At 35.3% G+C, this 21,434-nt stretch overlaps 1 protein-coding gene across 5 annotated transcripts in view; it reads right to left on the bottom strand.

Moving 5' to 3' along the window:
- shank3a (SH3 and multiple ankyrin repeat domains 3a) overlaps nt 1-21,434 on the bottom strand; it is a 134,296-nt gene that overhangs the window by 105,588 nt on the left and 7,274 nt on the right. For all 5 annotated transcript variants that reach the window (XR_005233765.1, XM_025003704.2, XM_037978419.1 and 2 more), the window contains exons 2-3: nt 5,833-6,036; nt 2,743-2,814 (exon numbers count right to left, since the gene is read on the bottom strand). Coding sequence is in view for 4 of the 5 variants with exons in the window: in XM_025003704.2 (XP_024859472.1) it covers nt 2,743-2,814; nt 5,833-6,036 (276 nt within the window). In the remaining variant the exon portion in view is untranslated. The remainder of the gene's footprint in view (nt 1-2,742; nt 2,815-5,832; nt 6,037-21,434) is intronic.

Raw genomic sequence — 21,434 nt, forward strand, 5'->3', positions numbered from 1 at the left:
GAAATATTTTAAAACATGACTCATGACCCTTTCATTACTGGCTTTCTCTAACCCGTCCTCATACAGTTTTTTTATTCACTTTCTTACTGAATTCAATCGAAAGTACATAATGCAGACTCCATGTCTATTAATATACAATAACTCAGAGGAACTCAGTTTCTATTCCAAAAATCTTTTTTTACATATTGTAAATTTCCAAAACTTTTACAGTTTTTACTAGTTTGCTCTTGCAAATTCATGAATTGTCTAAATTTCTTCACAAACTTTGACACTATATTGTTTCTCCTACTGTCCCAACTGAAGTTTGCAAACTCACTCAAATAATTTAACACTGATGAACAAAGTGATGTGGTAAAGGCCTGTTTTTAAACAGACACAGCAGCTACATAATTAGTTTCTTTGCTGTACAGCAGAGATTGTCAAATGGCAGCCCCTGGGCCACATCTGGCCAAGGAGCTAATTCCATCTGGACAGCAAAGTATTAGATTATCAATAAATTACATAGTTATATTATGAGCAGGCATGTGTTGTGACAATGTGCTGAATGAGAACATTGTATCACTTTGTAATCCTTGCTCAAAAACAAAATCCTTTTCCTTTCTAAAAACACTGAGCAGAACTGAAGCCAGCCTGAAACAGTTGTGTAGGTGATAGAAATCAAATCTCTCATAAAAGAAAAATATTACCAATAAAACTGTATAAAATAATTAAACTAACTCACAGATGCATTATTTGCCAATTAATAGTATCGAAGGACCTAATGTTCTAGTTAGCTTTTTGCAGTTTTTTATGTATTACCTAGACAAAAAACATTTTAAACAACATTAGTCCCAGACAAGCTGTAAAAAGGATTTACTGTATCATTAGGGTATTCTCTTCATCAGAATATGACATAAAGCAGCATGGTTAATATGCAATTATAAAAGTAGCATATGAAGTTTCAATAACAAATGAAAACCTACAAAGACAGAGCTCATGCTATTCATTTTCTCATCCTATCTAAGCTCTTATGCATTTGTATTAAGTTTTCTGTCTGTTCCACTTATCACACCCAGTCACTGTGTGAACATGCACTCATACATACATAATTACAAAGAATAGCAATAAATCAAGTTTGGGTTTTAAATCTTTTGTACGCAAATCTACAAACCAGCAGAGTATATTTTAAATGTTTTACCTATTCAAGGTGTCATAGAACAAAAGTTACATTAAACAAGTCAGCAGTTGTTCAAAGGGCCAGCACACTTAAATATAAACACATAGCCACACACAAGACGTTCACTTTAAAAATACCAATGCACCTAACATGCATGTTTTAGACTGTAGGAGGATGCTGAACTATTTGGAGAAAACAGACAGACAGAAAGAACACGCAGTCTCCCTACATAAAGACCCAGGCCAAGGTTAAAACCTGCAGTCAAGAGCAGGAAATGCCTCCTTTCCACTGAGAAAAGGTCTTACTGTTGTCCATGCTGGTTCTCTGTCATGGTTTAGTGGGACACTGAAGGCAACTAAGCCATCATTAGTGTTATTAATTCCATCTGTGCTTTTCCCACTGTGGCAAATTAAAATGTCTGCTGTGAGAAAGGTCTACACTCACACTCTACCAGATTGTTTAGATATCTCTGCAGATTTACTGAGCTGGTCTAGAATTTATTCTGCGCCTCTGCATCTGCATTTCTGACCACATTCCATCTTTTTCACCAATATATGGGAGAATTAGTCCCATGGATCTGTTTACTAAAGCCGGCTGACTTACCAAGTAAAGGTAGTTTATTGTTGCTGCGTGGCCTTCTGTGGTCTGTTAATGTCTAAACAACAACATCTCACATGAATTTGTTTTCACTTTGATGCAAAACGTGATTCAAGCCGTGTTCAGATATTCATAATTATATGATTTTAGAATAAGAATGCTCAAAGGATTCCAGTACTTTCTGTAACTACTCAATGTTTTGACACAAGTAATTACAAAACTATATTTTTGGGGAATGCTTGTCAGATTCAGGATTTTTGTTTGCATGAGATCTAACAAGGCTGTTTGGATGCATGCCTTACTTACCTTATATAAGACCTTTAACAGTCCACATAGCCTTAAGAGACTATTTCAGTCACACATGAATGAACCATCAACTGACCCTCTTTATAAGGTTTCCATACAAATATGAGACTAAAACTGAACCAGTGCCCTCAGGACACAAATATTCAGTAGAAACTACAGCTGAGCAGCAAGAAAAATAAAATAAAATAAACAAAAATTACATGTAACTATAAAAATCAGAGTCCACATGCCTTTGATTTAGGTTTGTACTCCTGTAAATATGTCACAGGTCATATCTAACAGTTCGTATATCAGAGACATCACAAATTCAGAAACTTGCTATTACAATTAAAGGGAAAGTTGAAGAGAACCTCATGTTGGATTTCTACTTATGTCTAGATTACTAGATTTTTGGAATCAATACTAAACTGTCACATTACTGGAAAATTACCACAGAACTGATCATTGAGTAATGTTTTCTTGCGACATAAGTAGTGGATAAATACAGGTGACTGTAATGAAATATATATAAGAAAGCAGAAAACTATAAAGAAGATTTCAAAAGTGTTATGTGTTTAGCTCTGCACCTCATTGATAAATGATCTCACCATGTTATTTGAGATAAAAGCAATGTTTCAAGTACTTTATTTTCCATTAACCCAAAGCATGGTTTCACAAACAAGTCCACAGCTGTTTAATCTTACCTTGGTGTGGAGCTTAGACAACTGCTTTTCATCTAAGTAGGTCTGAGTGTAGACACGTCTTTTGTAGCGGAACTGAAACAAATTAAACAAAACAGGCTTTAGTTTAAACCTTTTACTTTTGTTTGTGTCTCCACCAAACATTTAATAACAATTTTAATTAGCCACTCAAAATAAATTAGTATGCAGAGTTAGTTTGTCAGACAAAACAGTGTGATTAATTAGACCAAATTATTAAAGCAGCAGAGACAGAGGGTAAAGATATTTTAACTTTTTTTAGTAATGTTTCAATGTCACTGAGATAAACCAAAAAACTAACAGCTGTCATCTCCTTTTCAGCATTTCTGATCATTTATTCACATTTTTTTCAGAAAGCTCTTCAACAACTCACTGAGTCTTGACAATAAAACATACTGAAAAACAACCAAAAAAAAGTTTAAAATTTTCAGTAAATATAGATAAAGGGGGATCACAATACTGATTTGACAGCTTTTAAAACAAGCAAATTCATTTTTTGAGCCCTTTTCTTATTTTTTGTGAAACTTGGTTCTACTGCTTGAGAAGGTAATTTGTCAAAAGGTAAATTAAAAACAAAACTGTATTATATACACGTGGATATAGACACAGAAGAAACATGAACAATCTAGTGTCAGGTTTGGTTTGTACCCAAATGCAGGCAGACATGGAAGAACTCACAGAAAAACTCATTTATTAAATAACAAGACAAAAACAAAAGGCTCATGTGGTAGCAACAAAAACTAAATAACACTAATAAAAATCAAAAATCCAGATTGCAATGGTCACAAAGAGTGAGACACAAGGAAATACAGACAGCACATGAAAGTGACAATAAACCAGGAAGATGACCGGGTTTTAAAGGCTGAGGGTAACGAGGGAGTGAAAACAGGTGACTGATTAGTAACGCCGGTCAGGGGTGGGTGGTAGAGGTAGGCTTACGAGTCCTAAGCAGAGGAAAAGTGAATGAAGATAAGAACACAAAAGGCACGAGGAGCAAAAACTACACAAAAACAAAACTAAACATGAGGACAACCAAATAACATAATAAAAGAAACAATAAATCCCATACAAAAACAAACCCAAAGACACTCAATTCCTGACATGTAGGGATAAAGGTTCACGCTGAGAAAAGTTACTGCAGTGAGACAACATTAGCACTGTAACAATTTGCTACCCAATAAAACTGTGAGAAAATGCAAATTTTATGAGTAACACAAAGGTTTTGAGAACGTCAGATCCTCTGACTTACCTTAAGCATTGTTATGTAAAATGGGTTGTCTTCAAACAATCACATTCATTGGTTCTAAAACCACAGATTTCTTCAAGAGCTGTAATCCTTAATGAAGTTCAACACAAGCTAAGAGGAGCATAGTCCTGCAGCCAACTAAAACAAGAACATTTTGTAGTATTTTATGTGTTGCTGTTCATCTGAGATTGTATTTACCTCTTTTTCAGATGTGGGAACATGATTATTTTTATTACATATGTAAATATAATATGCAGTTTACTGACCTCTGAAACTTTTACTGGCCACAAGACACAAAGTATTTCTATATGCTTGCTTGTCTTTCTCAGTTCATGCACTAGCATACAGTATATATCTGTTAAGACTCAGTTTGTGTGCATTCTTTTTCCTCTTCTTGTATTTGATCTTTACCCAACAGGGCAAGTCCAGGAGAAAGCAGAGGATTTTGAGCTGCTAATCCAAACCTGCCAGTCATCTCTACACACTCCAGACCTGAGGGAATAACTGCAGGTCAATCAGTGACACACACACACACTTCTCTAACAAAAAAGAATTAGACGGAAAAACATACACATGCTGGACTCAGTCCACATTTATTCAGCTCAGCTGCAAGATTTTGTAAGTACAACCATAAACCATTAAACAAGCATTATGCACTGGTACAGATTGGATACTAGTCCCATGTGTCTGTACGTGCTGCTCTATTAACACAGAATTACACCAGCTGTAAACAACAGGTCAGACACATTCTGGTATTTCCAATTGCACTGATCTATCATTTAAAATAAGCTTTTAACTATATTAGGACAAAGTAAAAAAAAATGTGTTGTTATATACATATAAAGAAGCACACACAGAGAAGCTTGTGCAAGTTTAAACTGATTTGCTTCAACATATCTGACTGTCACAGGGACGTTTTTACTCTGCATAAATCTGTTGAGCCATTGCAAAATTATTGAAAATGAAGACAGCCATCCAGGAAACCATCTGACAACTTCAGTTCAGTGTTTGTGAAGTGATTGTATGTGCCTGCAATTTTCTCAGATCACAAACTATGATGGACAAGCACTGCAATTATCTCTGAGAGATGACAGCTGCTTGAGACAACACACTGTCATTGAGGACAGCGTTGTTGTTCCAAAGTTTGACTGGCACAGCATGATAAAGAGAAAAAAAAATTATACACACAAACAGAAACCACAATCACAAACAAGTTAGGCTGAATATTTGGGGGCCTACAAAAACAGCAATACAAAGTTTGATTCACAACAAACGTGTTGAGATATTTTTACAATCTCAAGCTGAAAGAGAGCCTTTACTGAACAGAGGCACCAGGAAAACCCAGAATTATCCATAAGCTCGATTGCACAGAATGAAGGAGTGAGGCTTTTCCACCATCTAATCAAAGTAACACTGGTGCAGTATGCTACCACTGATTAATGTTTCTTAGTTCCACTTGAATTTTTCTAGAATTACTCAAGGTTACTGTGTACTTAGTATTCACATATTCTTTTTTCAAAGTAAGAATTTGATACAGCCAATTGCATGCATTACGAGAAAAATAATAATACATTGTCCAAAATTTCATTTTACTGCCAGAGTTGTTGCAAAAAACATATGCATTATCGGATCTTAGTGTCAACTTTGAATTGTAATAATAATAATAATAATAACAAAAGGACATTTTAATATAAACTTATATTCTCTTATCCAATGATTGTGGTTGAGAAATTCATAGAAATCATTGATGTGTATAACATACTGTGGAGTGGCACGTGATCTCTTTTGGTCACACTTTTTGGTACTTGATGCTCGTGAGCCACACCTACCTCCAGGTAAGGAACAGGAGCAAAGGATGGGAAGGGGTATTCCCTAAGCTGTCTCTCCTCATCCAGAAACTTGCCAGCCTTGCCATTGTAAGCTGGCTGGAACAGGCCGTAGTTGAGCACATCCTTCAAGCTCTGGTTGAGTGTGCACAGGATTCGTTGCTTGGACAGCCAGATTGGAGCATCCACATTGAATTTCAAACATTTCTGCAACAACAAGAACAAAATGTAGAAGGTTAAGCATCTTGTATATTTTACCTATATTGTGCAGCCAGTTGGTTCAGTGGTATTCAAAAAAGGTTATTTACCTTTAAACATAATTCAGGTAGAATAAATGTGTTTATATATAATGTGATGTATACAATAAATCTAAAAAGAGCCAAAGGATTTGTCACATTTGAGAGACATGCGTTGAACTTCCTGTGATGGAGTCCTCTTAAGAAAGACCGAGACCTGCTGTTATGATAAGTAATTCACAAGTATGGCCAGGGTTTCACTATTATTTATTACTTTTAACAAAAGGTCATTTTAAAGGCCAGTGGTTGTTACCATGCCGAAGTAAACAAATAATCAAACATAAGCAAGCGCTCTTAGTCATACAGCCATTGTTCAGCTATATAAATTTGTGCCCAAAAGCAAATATGCATTATTAATTCAGAGAAACTTTAGCAAGGCAATGTGTAACCATGACACTAATTGCAGCAGCTCTGTTTTCACAGGTATGCTAGTGGGCAAAAATGTTAAAAAGAGAAGCACTTATGTTAGCGTCTGCACTCAAACATATTTAGTTCACAGTATAAAATGCATAAATTTAAATCTAATGTATCCGCAATATAACCTGATTGATACTTTTTTTTATAAGAAATTAGTAAGTCAATCTAAAACACAGGAAATGTATTTTGATACTTAAACCAATATGTCTTATGTTATGACACCAGTAGCTCCAGGGTATTTATGCACATGGATATTACAGTTAGGCACAGCATTTCCCAATAATTAGCCTTTGTTACTTTAAGCAAAAAGAGAAAGAAAGAAGCAAATACAAAACTCACAAGTACTAAATCCATATCTGTAGCCTTTAATATTCACTCTGGATCTAAAACATGTCCCTTTCACTCAGACACAACCACTGGAAAAAAACATCACATCTCTCTGCAACACAATGAAACTAATAACCACATGCTGATGCCCACAAACAGATGCACAACAGTGAATCAATTTTTAAAGAAAGCTGGTTTTAAACAACAAAAAAAGAAGTTGGCTAGAGGTGCTAAGATATAAAGCAATAACCAATAAAGAAAAAAACAACAACAGTTGAGAAAAAAAATTACAAATATAATTCATATATATATACACAGTATATATACACAGTATATATATATATATATATAAGTGAGGTAGACTCAAGTATAACGTAAAAAAGTAAAATTCCAACAAACAAACTGAACAGGATAGAAGAAGATATTGTGATTAAATAGGATGGCTGTATCTATATAAACTAGATTTTATCTACTTTGTTTATACATAGTTTAGAACTATCTATAGCAGAGCAAAGCAGAGCTTTGAGTAAAAACTAAGAATGTTTATGCTTGAAATGAAGCTAAAACATTTAAATATATTTTTTCTACAAGACTATGAGGGGATTGTCTGTCAGTATGATGTGCATGCCAGGGAAGAGAAATTAAATAATTGGTTTTGTTCAACTGATTAAATTAAACGATCATGCCAGTCTTGAAATTTTGATGTACTAGATTAAGGAGTGATATAATTACCCCGCATTAGCTGGTGTTTGAATTTTTTCCATTCAAAACACTCTGAATCAGTCTGGACAGCTCATTCTCAGATGATACACGCACATCTTTCACAAACAATGTCCTACTAGGAGAAAAAAAGATTTCTATGTACGAAAAATCTGAAGAAATGACAAATTCTTGTACTGGAAAAGTTATATGTGCCAGTATTTTGTTTTATAAGTAACAGAAGTCAAATAAAGCATATCTCTTATGAAGGCTTGTTATTTTAAAATATGAAGAAAATGATAACTTTTGACTAATACAGACAAACCCTATCCAACTGTATTCATGACTTTTTATAGAAGTCTGTTAAAGGGCTTATTTAAATGGTGAAATTACAAAAAAAAAAAAAAGCTTTAGAAACTAACAAACTATAGAGATACATGTTGCAAATTTCTCTAAAATAATATTCCCACTGTGACATAGTTTTGAAACTGAATTTTCAGAAAGATCAGGACGTTTTCAGCAACAGAGTTTGAAGACTACAAATCATTTTCAAACCTTTACAGTTTGCAGTCAATGTTATTTGAGTCTTCTCTGCATCATGTGCCATTTTTTTTTCAGCAAGAGAATGAGAATAAAAATGTTTTACCTGTATATTTCATTGTTTCCTGTCTTTTGTTGCCTTTGCCTTCCAGATTTTGAGTGTGCTGCTGGCCTTCAATTCTAAATTAGATGTTTTATAATATACTAAAAATCACTCCTTCCAAAGCATGTACAATTGTTCAAATGAATTTAAAATACAGGTTTAGGTTTTTACAGAGTGTACAGAACTTTCCCAACTTTTCATAATTATTGGGTTTTTCTGTTCCATTCCTTACAAATTACATACTACTGCTTTTAATATGTTGGAAAAAGAAAGATGTCACTGTAAGTTCAAAAAAATATATAATGTTTACAACTTTGCAGATGAGGGAGATCTTTCAATCAACTTTAAATGAACTCCACCACAACAAAACTAATTTAGGAACAAAACAGGAAATTGCAGTAAAGTAGCTAAAGAGGAGGAGCATTTTTTTTAAGGACTGAAGGTACTACTGTGTAACACAATCATCATGAGCTTGAAACAACAGAAAATGAGCGAGCAGCTGCTGCTCTCATAACGCACAGTTAATTACTGATTCAGCCTGAGGTAATGGCTGAATTATTGTTATGGGCCATGTGGCAACATCAACAACTGAATATACAACAAGGAAAACAAAAGACAAGCTAGTTTACATGAACTTCTAACAACATAAAACATATTTTCACCTTGAAAATACATATAAAATAAAGCTGAAAACTATTAAAGCATCTGCTTCAAAGTTTATTATCTGGCTAAAGCAAATAGGTGGGGCAAATAAGATATTATCTGAATTTGATTAATTTTCCATGTAGAAGATGAGCACATGTCAGAATCACACACCGTTGATAAATGATAGAACATCGGAGTTGGAGATGAACGAAGAGGCAGAGGCTTCATGCTCCAAAACCCAGTAACTCCAAGTTAGTGTGCACATGTGTGAGCTTGGGTAAATCCTCATTGTAATCCACTTATGTTCATCTAATCTAGCATGCCATGTTCAGTCATGTGCAACTACACCCCCCTACTGTAAAACACTGGTCTCCACCCTGTTTTTAGGAACCATAATGATGTCATGGTAAGTTCCAAGAAAGAGAGAGAACTGACTCAATCAAAACTTTTGGTAAATATTAAGACGGTGTAGGCCTATATAAATTTCTGTGATATGTAATGTAAATATATTAGAATACTGAAAATGCCTACATTACATATCACAGACCCTAGAGCAAATGCAGCACCAGCAGTTTAGAGTTTCTAAATACCTTATATATTTTGGATTTTGTGTCAAGAGACGTGGAGAAGGAGGTGAACCCGGAGTGCAGACTCATCCCAGGAACACTAATTTATTAACGTAGAAATAACACAAAATCAAAAGGGCTGACGTGGCAGCAAACAGAAACTAAATACAAAACAAACTAATGGAGCGACAAGGCAAAGAACATGAACGTGACATGAACGGGGAAAAAAGAGCAATGAATCAGCAGGGTAGTGATGAAAGTGACCGGGTTTTAAACACTGAGGATAATCAGGTGAAGTGGGCACAGGTGAGTAACGAGGATTGAAGACAGGTGGAGATGGGCGTGACAGGAAAGTAGGAGCAGACTAAGGGCAAGTGGGAAATGTGAAACAAAGACAGGAACAGAACAAAACTAAGAACAAACTCAAAATACTAGAAATTGTGACATTTTGCAAATGTTACCTCTGTCATTCCAATAAAACAATGTCTTTGAATGTATCTTAGTAATGTAATCCACTTGTATGAAATATCTTAGAAGGTGATGAAAAATAAAACCTAATGGTCAGATGGAAGGCATGAAGGGACGGGGTACTGTGAGTAATTTATGGTCAAAATATTAGAGCATAATAAAGCAGAATATAAGTACATATGTGAAGTCACGTGAGCAGCTTTACCGCTTTATGCAGATATTGTTAGCCAGGATATTTAGACTGTAACTTTTAATAGATGCTAAATCTCAGTTTTCTGCCAAAGTGTATGTGTTGGCCGTGTCCCCATTTGTTTACAAGTACAGCCAGTTTGGCCTCCTGTCTTTATCAGTGTGCTTCCATGTCAAACTCATTCACACTCTGGTTGAGATCAGACACCCTGGGGGATAACATTCTTCTCTTCGGTCTCCCTCTGGTTCTGACACTCTATCATCTAAGGCCAAGCTGTGGTCTTTTTCTCTGGCTAACTTCAATTGAAGGATGATTGGGAAAGAAATTGTAGACTTGAAAATAAAAAAGTCAGCCAAAATGTAGTGCACGCTTGTGCAGCATAGACAAACAATGACAAGAGAAAGAGTGAGAAGACAGATAAAAGGTGGCATGATCTCATTTAATCACTATATTAGATGGGCTAATGCTACACATGGACCACTGGGCATTTGAAGGTTAAAGCTAACTGCGTTTTAAAGGTGTTACTTTGTCCTTATACAACTAAAAATCACAAAGTACTTTTTACCATTATAATTACACTATATGCACTATAAGGACAATCCCATTTATCTTAAGAGATGTATGTTTAAATCTACAATAAAAGCAGTGGTCCTTGCAAATGTCCAACCAAATTAGCAGATGTATATAGAGATAAGATGTTAAAAATCACATGCTTGAAATCTACTAATAACAGTGATATTAACAGTAATAATATTTATACAAATAGCAAATATCATTGACAACATGTCTCTCTGAATAAAAGACCTAGCCAAAGTTTATATGCATACTAAAAATTTTAATTAGTGTTCAATATTTTGTTAATTTATTACTACAAATATTAGGCAAGTCACATTGCAAACAGCTTTAGATAAAGAATACAATTTGAATAACTTTCTTCAAGTGTAGGAGAGAGAGAGAGAAAAAAACAGACTTAGGTTCAAGAAAGTGCAAACAGTTTCAGCTAAGTGTAAACAAACACAAGTGACATCATTCCAAATCTGAATTCCGAGCACAGTCCAAAAGTGCCTCGCTAATTAAGACGAATTGTTTGTGCATCTCTGTTTGTGATTATGCAAGCAAGAATGATGCATGGAGGGGGCACGACTGCAGTATCTCTAAAGGCACAGATGGCATCCAGTCTCAATAGGAAAAGACAAGGCATTGTTGTTGCCTTTTAGCACAAAGTGATGCATCGACAGAGAGGAGAAAGAAGAGTGAAACGTAGTGAAGTGAAGTGAAGTGAAAGAAGGGGAGAGCAGTGCTGAGATGATAGAGTATGATGACTCTCTCATAGCCCTGACTCCATCTCCCAAGACCTCTGGCTGTCGCTGCCCAGATGACATATGCACTAATTAACACTGCTGAGCTTCGTGTATGTGGGGAGAGAAAAGAGTCCTAACCAATGCCCTGGAGGGATATAGTAACACAGATCATTAGTATCACTAACATGTGTTTGGTCCAATCTAAACTAGATCATTTAGGCAGTGAGTTTTATAAGAAAGTTCAGTCATACAGTATTAAGCGATATATAGAACATGTGAGGTTTTGTGCTTCTTAAATAACTGAAAAAGCTTGCTTTTAGTTTACAGAAGAATTGGTCCTGTCCAATGTCTTCCATTAGCTTTGAGCTATTTTAGGTTTTCTTCTTTGTAGCCTATAAGGCTTGAGAAAGTGCATGTTTCACTGTCCAGTAGGTGCAAACCCAGGCCAAATTTCATCCCAAGTCTTCCTCTTCCTCTTCCTAAATACCAAAAGCCTGCCAAAACATTTTGCATAAGAAAATAGTATGAATGAGTTATACAGAATAAACACAGCTAACAGCACTACTTCTACACTAACATATGACACCATATATATGATACTAGCAAGATGGGATCAAACCATAGGTTTGCTTCTCTCCTCTACTTTTATTCGCTTCAGTTCCAAAAGTGCAATTCTGTGCCAGAGTAGGAGGGACAAAAAAGCATTGCAGTGTAGTTTGAGTTATTTACAGTAACTGAAGTGATGAATGGGAATTGCAAAATGGAAATCAGCCCCCTTTTGGATACGTAAAATTAATTTTAAAATGCCAGATATTAGTTAGTTTCTCGATAGTCATACCAATATGCCCTTTTTATCTAGATATCTTACATACCTGATAAATAACTCAGCCTTGATTGTCTCTACAGTTATGACAGAATAAATAAACAAATAAACTATTTTTAATTTGATGGTATTAGATATCTCTCGCACAGTGACAGCAGGGGATAGGCACCAGCTCCCCGTGCCCCGGAATGGAGAAGCGGGTAAAGAAAATGGATGGATGGATGGATGGTATTACATATCAGGAGATATTTTTAAAAATAAACATCTGGTCCCCACTTTGGACTTGCATTAGGTAAACACAGTCTCAGAGAAACAAGATGGTGTGACAGATGTCATCGTGTCATTATTCATTGAAAAAGGAGCAGTGTGTATTTCTTACTTATAGCTCTTTGTCTTTTGCTAGTTTTGGGTGTTAAACTGCTGCTTTCATAAGACCCATTGCTTACACGTCAGCAACTCTTTAAAACTGAAATAAATGTTGAAGCTACTGAAAAGGACACAAAACCATTTAACTTATATATTGAAATATAGCAAAACATTATGTCACTAAAAGCAGATGCTTTTTGTCCTTCTTCCATTACTGCTTGTGACAATTCAACCGCAGAACAATGCAACACATCATGAGGCCACATCTGGCATGAACAGACTAACGTAAACACATCATGTCTCCATTTGTATCACAGTCAGCACACACACATGGTGGTTATAGACTGAGAGTCTGACCCCTTTTTGTGATTACATGCTACATGTGAGCTCTGGATTTGCATTTTGATATCTAGTTTTATTTCAAAACAAGAACAAACCTCTCTCAATTCATAATGGCAACAGGAGACTAACTGTGTATCTGTAGGTGCAGGATTCCCACAGCAGAGAAAGAACTTGCCACCTAAGAGTTTACATTTGAACTATTACATCTTACACCCCAGAAACAGAGGCAACAAAAACCATTGATTTAATTATCTTAAATTAATGGGCTCCGATCAAGACTCAAACATCTTGATATGCACAAAGTGAACACACAAAAAACGCTCCATCCACTAAGGAAATGCTGAGAAGCCACTTTCTCTTTTTCTGTAATTATGAACAATGGCTTGTGATTCGTGCTGCCCATCTGATATGAGTAGCTGGGATTTATTTGTGTTAAAATGGCACATTGTCACAAAATGTAGAGCAGAAAGGAAAGTTGTGTTTGGAAATATGCACTGCTGCAGTTGTATAATTGAAATCTTACTAAATTTAAAAGAAAGAACTTTAATGGCTATTTTGTAGGCACTGCACCCAGCAAAAAAAACTCCAAGTCGACAAAACTGTGTGTAAAGACTAGTCAGGGGTAATAATATTCTGATTCTGCTTAGCTTGTAGATGCCAAACTTTAACTGATTTATTTCAGAGATTTAACAATTCTTGTTTTTATTCTGCAGGCAAAGGTTGTACAGTATAATTAGGTTTATTGTTTGAATCAACCTAAAACTATGAAAATTAAACAAACATTTATGTACAACTAGTAAGTTAAGCCTGTAAAAAAATGCCTGAACCAGATGCATAACCAGGAATCACTTTTGTTTATTAGAACTGCATATGACACATAAAGGACAATGCCATCTATCTAATCTGTAGTATAATAATATAGTATAACCATTCTTTGCTTTTAAAACTCCATTTCTTTCAGAAACACTTGCCATAACCTTTCATAATATTTAGCAGGTTGGTTGTTGGAAACATCTAAAATGATTTATTGAATCTTTGCTGTTCACTCAAGATGTCTATTTTGTCTGACTCCTTTTATATAAACACAGTCTTAACAGAAGAAAAAGAGCAATATTATAGGGAAGGCATGTAAAGACAATCAAAAAATAAAAACAACTGTGTTTGTGAGAGTGTAAACCTGAAAAAATAGTTCATAGAAAACTCTGTTTTATAAACATCATTGGTTGATTTGTTAGAAAAATAAAAAATAAAAAAACAAGCTATAGCTTCCATAGAAAGTATGATAAAATAGTGACTAAATCACTTTGAGAAAAAAAAGTCTACACCAAAATCTTCCCTTTTTAAAGAGATTATGAATGTACATGTTCCCAAGACAAGGAGGCTCAGCAGTGGACAATTAAACCAACCAGAACTTCATTAATAACGATGAAGCAGTAATGATATCAGTGAGCTGTCTGCACAGAACCCAAAGGATCCTAAATACCCAACGCTGCCAAACTGCGTTCAACCTGCTGCATCCGGGAAGGGATACAAAAGCATAAGCACCAGACGTCAGAGCTGAAATGACTGAATTCACTCTATAAACAATGCCAGGAAAATAGCTTTTTTCTAGCACTCTATTCATATGCTAAATTATACTATAAAGAGAGTATAAAGAGATGGGATCTTTAATTTTGTTACGGAATCTCTGCTTACTGGGATGAACAGTGTGGTGTTTGGGAAGCAAGTGCTCCTTCTTTAAAGAAAACCTGATTTATCAGACATAACGTACACTGCAGTGAACAACAAACATGCCAAAAAATATACAGTGCTTTATACAGCCTCCTTAGTTTATAAGCAACTTTCTGTCTGTGCGTGTTTCACTCGTAGAATCCGGAATGGAAAATATTCTGTTGTACAGAAGCACAACAGAGACAATGATGCTGAATCTGAAAAAAATCTGATGGAATGTAAATTTGAAGAATATATATTAAAAACTATTTTAATGGAGGAGGCCATCCAGTTTCATTGGACTGACTATTCAAGCCATTCAGCCTTTTTTTTTCACTTCACTCGTTTTTTTAAATTTGCATGTGATCAAGGAGCTACTTTGGGGAGCATTAAAGAGCGCTGCACCCCAGCCTGTTGCCAAGGAAACTTGGGTGAAATTTACAAGCTATCCAATAAGGCCTGCTGTTAAAAGCTCTTAAAGCAAATATTTTTTTCTGTCTCTTTTGAGTGAGATGCACGTGTTTAACTGTATTTATCTAATTGAATAGCACAGCCTTAGTTCATTTGACTGATTATGCCTGCTCTGTTTATAAAGGCAAAAATCATTGTTTTTTTTCATACAAGACTCTTCTTCCTTCACCGTACAAAAAAGCTACTCATAATTTATTCATATGACTTTTCTAAAATTATTAATTATTCAGAAACTTAAATAAGTAATAAGTTGACTTTTTCTGGAGTACGGTAACTTCTTCTCAAATGTAACAGCCCAACATTCTCTGCATCTCTGTTGTAAGATACAAATCTGTCACTATCCCTTTGCGTGATTTAGTTAATCATGGATAAACTTTTCCCTTTTGAGTTGAATTGTTCCGTCACTGGAACAGCTGAGGTTCTTAAGTTGTGTGAAGCAGCAGTTCCTGATGCTCTGGTTTTCCACTCAGTGAATGGAACTTCCTCACTCTGTGGGATTTCAGAGCACAAATATACAGTCACAGTATACCAGAACCTTGGTTTTTCTTTGTCAGCCTTTTTGTTGTAGGTTTGCTGGTGTTTTTGGAATCAGCCAGGTTACATGACCAATTTTGAGCCAAACTGTGACTGGCCAGTGCAATTTTGAAATACTTTTGCATGCAGATAAGTTCATGGTCAACTCAACGGTCTTACAGTGTCCAGGACTTATGGCTGAAAAACAAACTCAATTTATCAAATCTCTGCCATTGGATTTGACAGTCTGTATGCTGCAACTGTGCTTAAATGAACACAAACAGTGCAGAGTGTATTATAACCAAACATCACCACTTTGGTTTTGTGTGGTTATAGAACATTGTTACAGAGGTCATGTGATTTGTATGTTGTTTTGTTTTTTTATATTATTATTTTAATTTCTTTGAGAGAGATAGTGAAGACTCTTACCTGGAAACCCTTCTAAATATGCTATACTTGTTTTGTTATGTTTTTTAAACTGTTCTGCCATACAATTCTACACCTAACATGCTATTTGAGGCCTGACTGAGTTTGAGATGTAGAACTTTTGTAATTTCTCTGAGCACTGAGCAGTCTGTCTTTAGAGGGAATTCTTTTTCTCTGATTGTAGAAAAATAATGACTAAAAGGTTTTAAAAGGACATTAAAATCCTTACAAGATTGAAGAGCAACAAAAGCTGATTTTTCATAATTATCATAAATATTCTATTTTATTTTATTTCATTTTATTTTATTTTTGCCCTTGGCATTGTGAGAACTGACACTGCAATATTCCTGACCAATAATCTACCAAAACTCCTCTCCTACATATTTATGATTTGTTATCAAGTGCATTCGATCAACAGCACCTCAGTGCAACTTACCCTCCTGACTCCGTTTGAAGCAGAAATTGGAAACCTTTGTTTGTCACACATTGCTTCTGTATTTGGCTGAGGTTTTGTTAAATACATAATAACCAGTTGAATACAATATGCCATGTCTGTTGTTTATCTGATGTTGTGTTTACCTTATTTGAAGACATGGTGAAGACCAATTTTTTTTTTATGTCCGAATACATTAAAAAATGAATTCGAAAGAAGCAGTTTTTCTTTTTAACCATGATTGTACACATTCTTCCTTATTTAGAGAAGAATGTGCTCCAGCTCCAGAGCAGGCAGCAAATAGCAGGTTCTCTTTTGCTATCTGTGACCCACCTGGGGCTCCCAATTTTGTAAAGAATCTTCTTGTTCTAAACCAGCAAGCAATGTTAATTGGTGTTGCCTCAATTAAGTGTTAATGAGAAGCCTTCCCCCTCTCCAGGGAGTAGACAGCATTCATCACCTATTTTTCAACAAGCATGCAGCTAAAATAGTCTATTCCTCTGTCTGCCAGGCAAACAGATTACAGCAAAACCAGCCATCCCTATAGTGCTTCTGAATCACACCATAATCCTCAACTCAAGGAGTGAAGACAGTAGGATGATGACAATTTTATACCAGAACCTTCATTTTGTTTAAAGTCTTGAAGGAGCACAACTTCATTGTTTCTGTACAAACCAATTAGTCCAGTGTGTTAAGATGCAATGGCACAAGCCATATTAAACTGCGTTGTATACAGCTTGGTACAGAAAATGTCATAAACTCGAGAGTTTCTGTCCAGAGAGCGAAACCAAAACCACACACGGAGACGAGGATAACGGTTAGTGCATTTATTAACAGGTGAAGTTATATACAGTGGTCAGAGTCTGGAGGAGTCTGCAAGATAAGGAGAACTGGGTGAGTCTCGGGTACAATTCTGTTCCAAGATGGTAGCAAGGATTTCAATGTCTCTTTGTTTGCTTACAGGTCCTGGAGGAGGTTTGCGGCGTCGATAAGGAGAGGTGCGGTTCCAGTGGTTCCAGGAGACGAGCCAGTTACAGCAAGGTAAGTATCAGCGGTTATCCAGGTAAGTAGTTCTTCAGATCTGTAGTAGGCGTGGCAAAAAACCTGAGTCGTTGGCACAAACAGAGAACGTGAGTAACATAGGGAGCATAAGTTAGGTTAGACGCTGAGGCGGAGAATCTAACCCAGAAGGTTCGATGCTCCAGCAAAGATCTGATCCCAGCCTGCTGCTTAAGTACTGGCTGGTCTTATCAGTGGAAACTGGAACACCTGTGAAAGAATGATTAGTGGCTCTGCCCACAAGGCGGAGCCAAACCCAGATCCTCACAGAAAATGAATATAGCTTTAGTCACTTTATAACTTTCAGTTTTATTTCTTCTGTGGTGGCTGAGATTAGATCCATTTGCTTCATAAAGCAAACATTTTCCACTGTTTTTAGACAAAACAGGTGTGAGAACACACCATGGAAAAACTCAATAATCTTTGTCTAACCCACACTGGATAATTGAGTCAGTCTCTAAATCAAAGGTCAAACTCATCATTTTTAAACCCCTCTGGTAATAACAGAAGATGGTATTTTAAAATTCAAAAGGAGCATGAGGAAAGATTTTGTGGAAGTGGTTTGCTACTTAAAGGGACCCTTCACCTTACTACTGAAAATCTACATGGCATGAATAGTTAAATGCCCGTGGATGCGACTACATTATTATCCTGCAGATATTTGAATTCATTTCTTGATATTATTTATTCACACTGGGTTACACAAATGTACCTTTAATGGACACCATTCATTGTCTTCATATGCTCCTAAAGCATAGCATAGCTTTGGATCATTTAGCATGACAAGCTCTCTTGGAAAATGGTTCACACATTGCATACAAATATTCAATGTGACACACAAAACGTTATTCCCTAAACATTCTAACAAGATTACAGTAAAATATGCATTAGTATGCTTATCACGTTCTTAATAATATTTATTGTGGGGCCGTTGCACCAGATTATGAGTATCAGCTAAGTGTGACTTACATATATTTAAAAGCAAGATAAAAACAATCAAATCAGTAAAACAGTTCCAGTTTTTTATCTTTTTTCTTTACTTTTCCAAGCCTGATAACTTCAGAGTTTTTTTCAAAGAAATATTTATGTGAAGTCATTACACTGAATGCTACACAAACTCACATTAGTGTGCAACAATAATATGATCTGCTGGAGTCGAACAGCAGTGCCAGTCATTACTCACAATAGCCATAAGACTTTGTTTTGTCTGAAACATGATAATAGACACTCACCTAATCTTTCTCAAACATTGCCAAAAAAAGAGAATTCTATACACACTAAATTCAAACATTGACACAACCAGAGTGTTGTTAATTAAATTAATAGATAAAACATTAACTATCAGCTGTTTCCCTGCTTTGGGACAACAAGAAAATTCTACAAATGCTTCAGTCTAAAAGAAGCATGATTATGTCAACATACTTCTATACACCAACAGAAATGATTAAAAATATTCAACATACTTGAAAGACAAATTCTCATTTTCATACCTTCTGCTTCCTATCTGTCACTCTCCAACTCTTTGTTTCTTTATGCATACATAAACAGACAAAGAACCATGCTAGAACACACAACAAATAATGATTAAAGTCTTCTTTTTGATCACTGATGACAGGTGGGACTGAATATGCCAAAAAGATTTACAGTTAATGTCAGTCACCAATGAGACATGAACACTCATAAAGATGTACACACATAAGAGCATTTAGACGGACAGACACACGTTTTATTTTTCATTTCACAGGGTAAAAATGATTTAGAAATAAGTTTTATATACATTTTAAATCAAATTCAGAACTGTAGCATCTTTTACTTTCTTTTAATGCCAGACTGTAATCCGTAAAGTTTCTTTTTCCATATTACAGAATATTACACCTTAATTTCAACTAGTGTGTCCATTTAACCAAATCAAGTTATGATTTGTAACCAAATTATTTATAAGTTGTTTTGATTACATGGATACTGTTGCCTCCAGTGGTCATGGGTTCATGAATAATGTAGCACTCAAGTAAAACTGCGTGCTAACCGTCCACCAGAAAGGTGAACCTACCTTCTGTGTTTGAAAGGAGCATGGTTAAGATCCAAACCGAAGTTCACTACCACCTAAACGTAAGTTGGCACTAACAGGAGTGATTATGTTCAGTGCTTTAAAACCTTACAGAAAAGATGAAACAGTCTTTTAATACTTTGAGCAACTTCTTAGAGAGCAATTTCACTGCCAGTAAAAAAGTAGAGCCTGATATCTTTCTGATATCAAGAGGAAAGTAGGAAGGCTTTAATTTAGTGAATAAACCTCTGTTTAATACCAATGGTACTCTTTCCCCTGTTGGCATTAGAAGATATAGAGTTACACTATTCACTTACCAATTTCCGTACCTAATATTCTTGCTTCACTTAGACCAGTCAAGACTCATACAATGTTACTGAGGCATATAATTTTGTATTGTAAAAACACACAAGCCATCCAGTGGCTGAATAAAACGATCATCAGATATGAAAACCAACTATTCTGTATAAAAATATATATTACAGGGAAGAGGGGTGTTTTGTCTGGACAAACAAAATATCTGAGACCTTTCTCAAAGGGGCAGTCTCACTCAGCTGATATTACTGTTTGAATATCTTCCCAAACTTCTTTCAGACGCAGAAAGATGAAGGAAAACAAGAGTAGAAAACAATAAAGAAGAGACTAACAAAAAGGGAATGAGTAAGAGAAGCTACGCTGGCCTAATCACATAGTTGAGTTATTTAAATCAATGATGACAATAATACACTTCCATGGCATTTTTACACACACGTTGTTTACCTGTATCCAGTCATTCTATTGATTATTCTTGGAGCTTGATTTTATTACTGTTCCTAAACACATAAAATTATATCTTTAAAGAAGTATAAAATTTAATAAAACATCCTAAAATTAAAAAGATAATTGCTTTGGGACAAAAAAACAAGTTTTGAATAAAACATAATATAAAAAAGGCAAAAGCTTTGATTATTTTTCACAAAAATCTGATCCTCTTTTGGAAAGTACCTGCTATGGGACAAAAGTCAACTTTAAAGTCTGTTATATTAATCAAAAAATTTATTATTATTATTTTTTTTTTTTTTTACTTTTACTCTTAAATGAAATAGATCTCTGTTAAAGTGAGAACATCAACTTATGCCCAACTTAAAGATTATAAATAGGAAAAATGTAACTCCTTAAACAGAAACATGTATTCATATAGAAAATGCCCTAAAGTGTAATTGACAGGGGCTGGCTTCAAATAACATTCAAAATGTGTTAATTTTACATCATTACATAGGCAGTTAACACATTCACAATAGTCGCTGTGGTGTGGTTATCCTAATTAATTTCTTTAGATTAGTGTGCTGGTTGTAACTTCATATTTATAAAGATATACAAAAGCAGAATATCTGGTGTCCAATTAGGTTGTAAGCATCAATCACCAGCTTGTTCAAATATGAAAACGTCTGGACAAATGCTAAGCTTGAGAGTTTAAAATGCCATAGAAGGAATAAAAACTTTTTTAAAGATCTTCTTATTTTTCCTGTCATTAACAACAATCTTTATAACTCTATGAAGGCGTACGTTTAAAACTTGTGACATTTAAAGTGCACCATGAAGAGGCCTCAGTGACAGAAGGAAACCTGAGGATTATTATCGGGACAAGTGGCCCGGAGTTCACTGTTAATAATTTTGAGAGCAAGGAAAGAAAGACATTGTGAACGGATGATGAGTGAAGTCTCTGTTTGTCGACTGTGAAGAGGGTCGAACATGACACCAGTGACTTTGACAGGACTGGTTTGTTTTTTTCAGTCAGAAAACTGTACGCCATGAGGCATGCGTGATCATAAAACACATTCTTCAGTCGCCCATCATGCTCTCAGATATAAAAGAGAATTACAT

The sequence above is a fragment of the Kryptolebias marmoratus genome, linkage group LG11 (genome assembly GCF_001649575.2).
Source record: "Kryptolebias marmoratus isolate JLee-2015 linkage group LG11, ASM164957v2, whole genome shotgun sequence".
NCBI classification, from domain to species: Eukaryota; Metazoa; Chordata; class Actinopteri; order Cyprinodontiformes; family Rivulidae; genus Kryptolebias; species Kryptolebias marmoratus.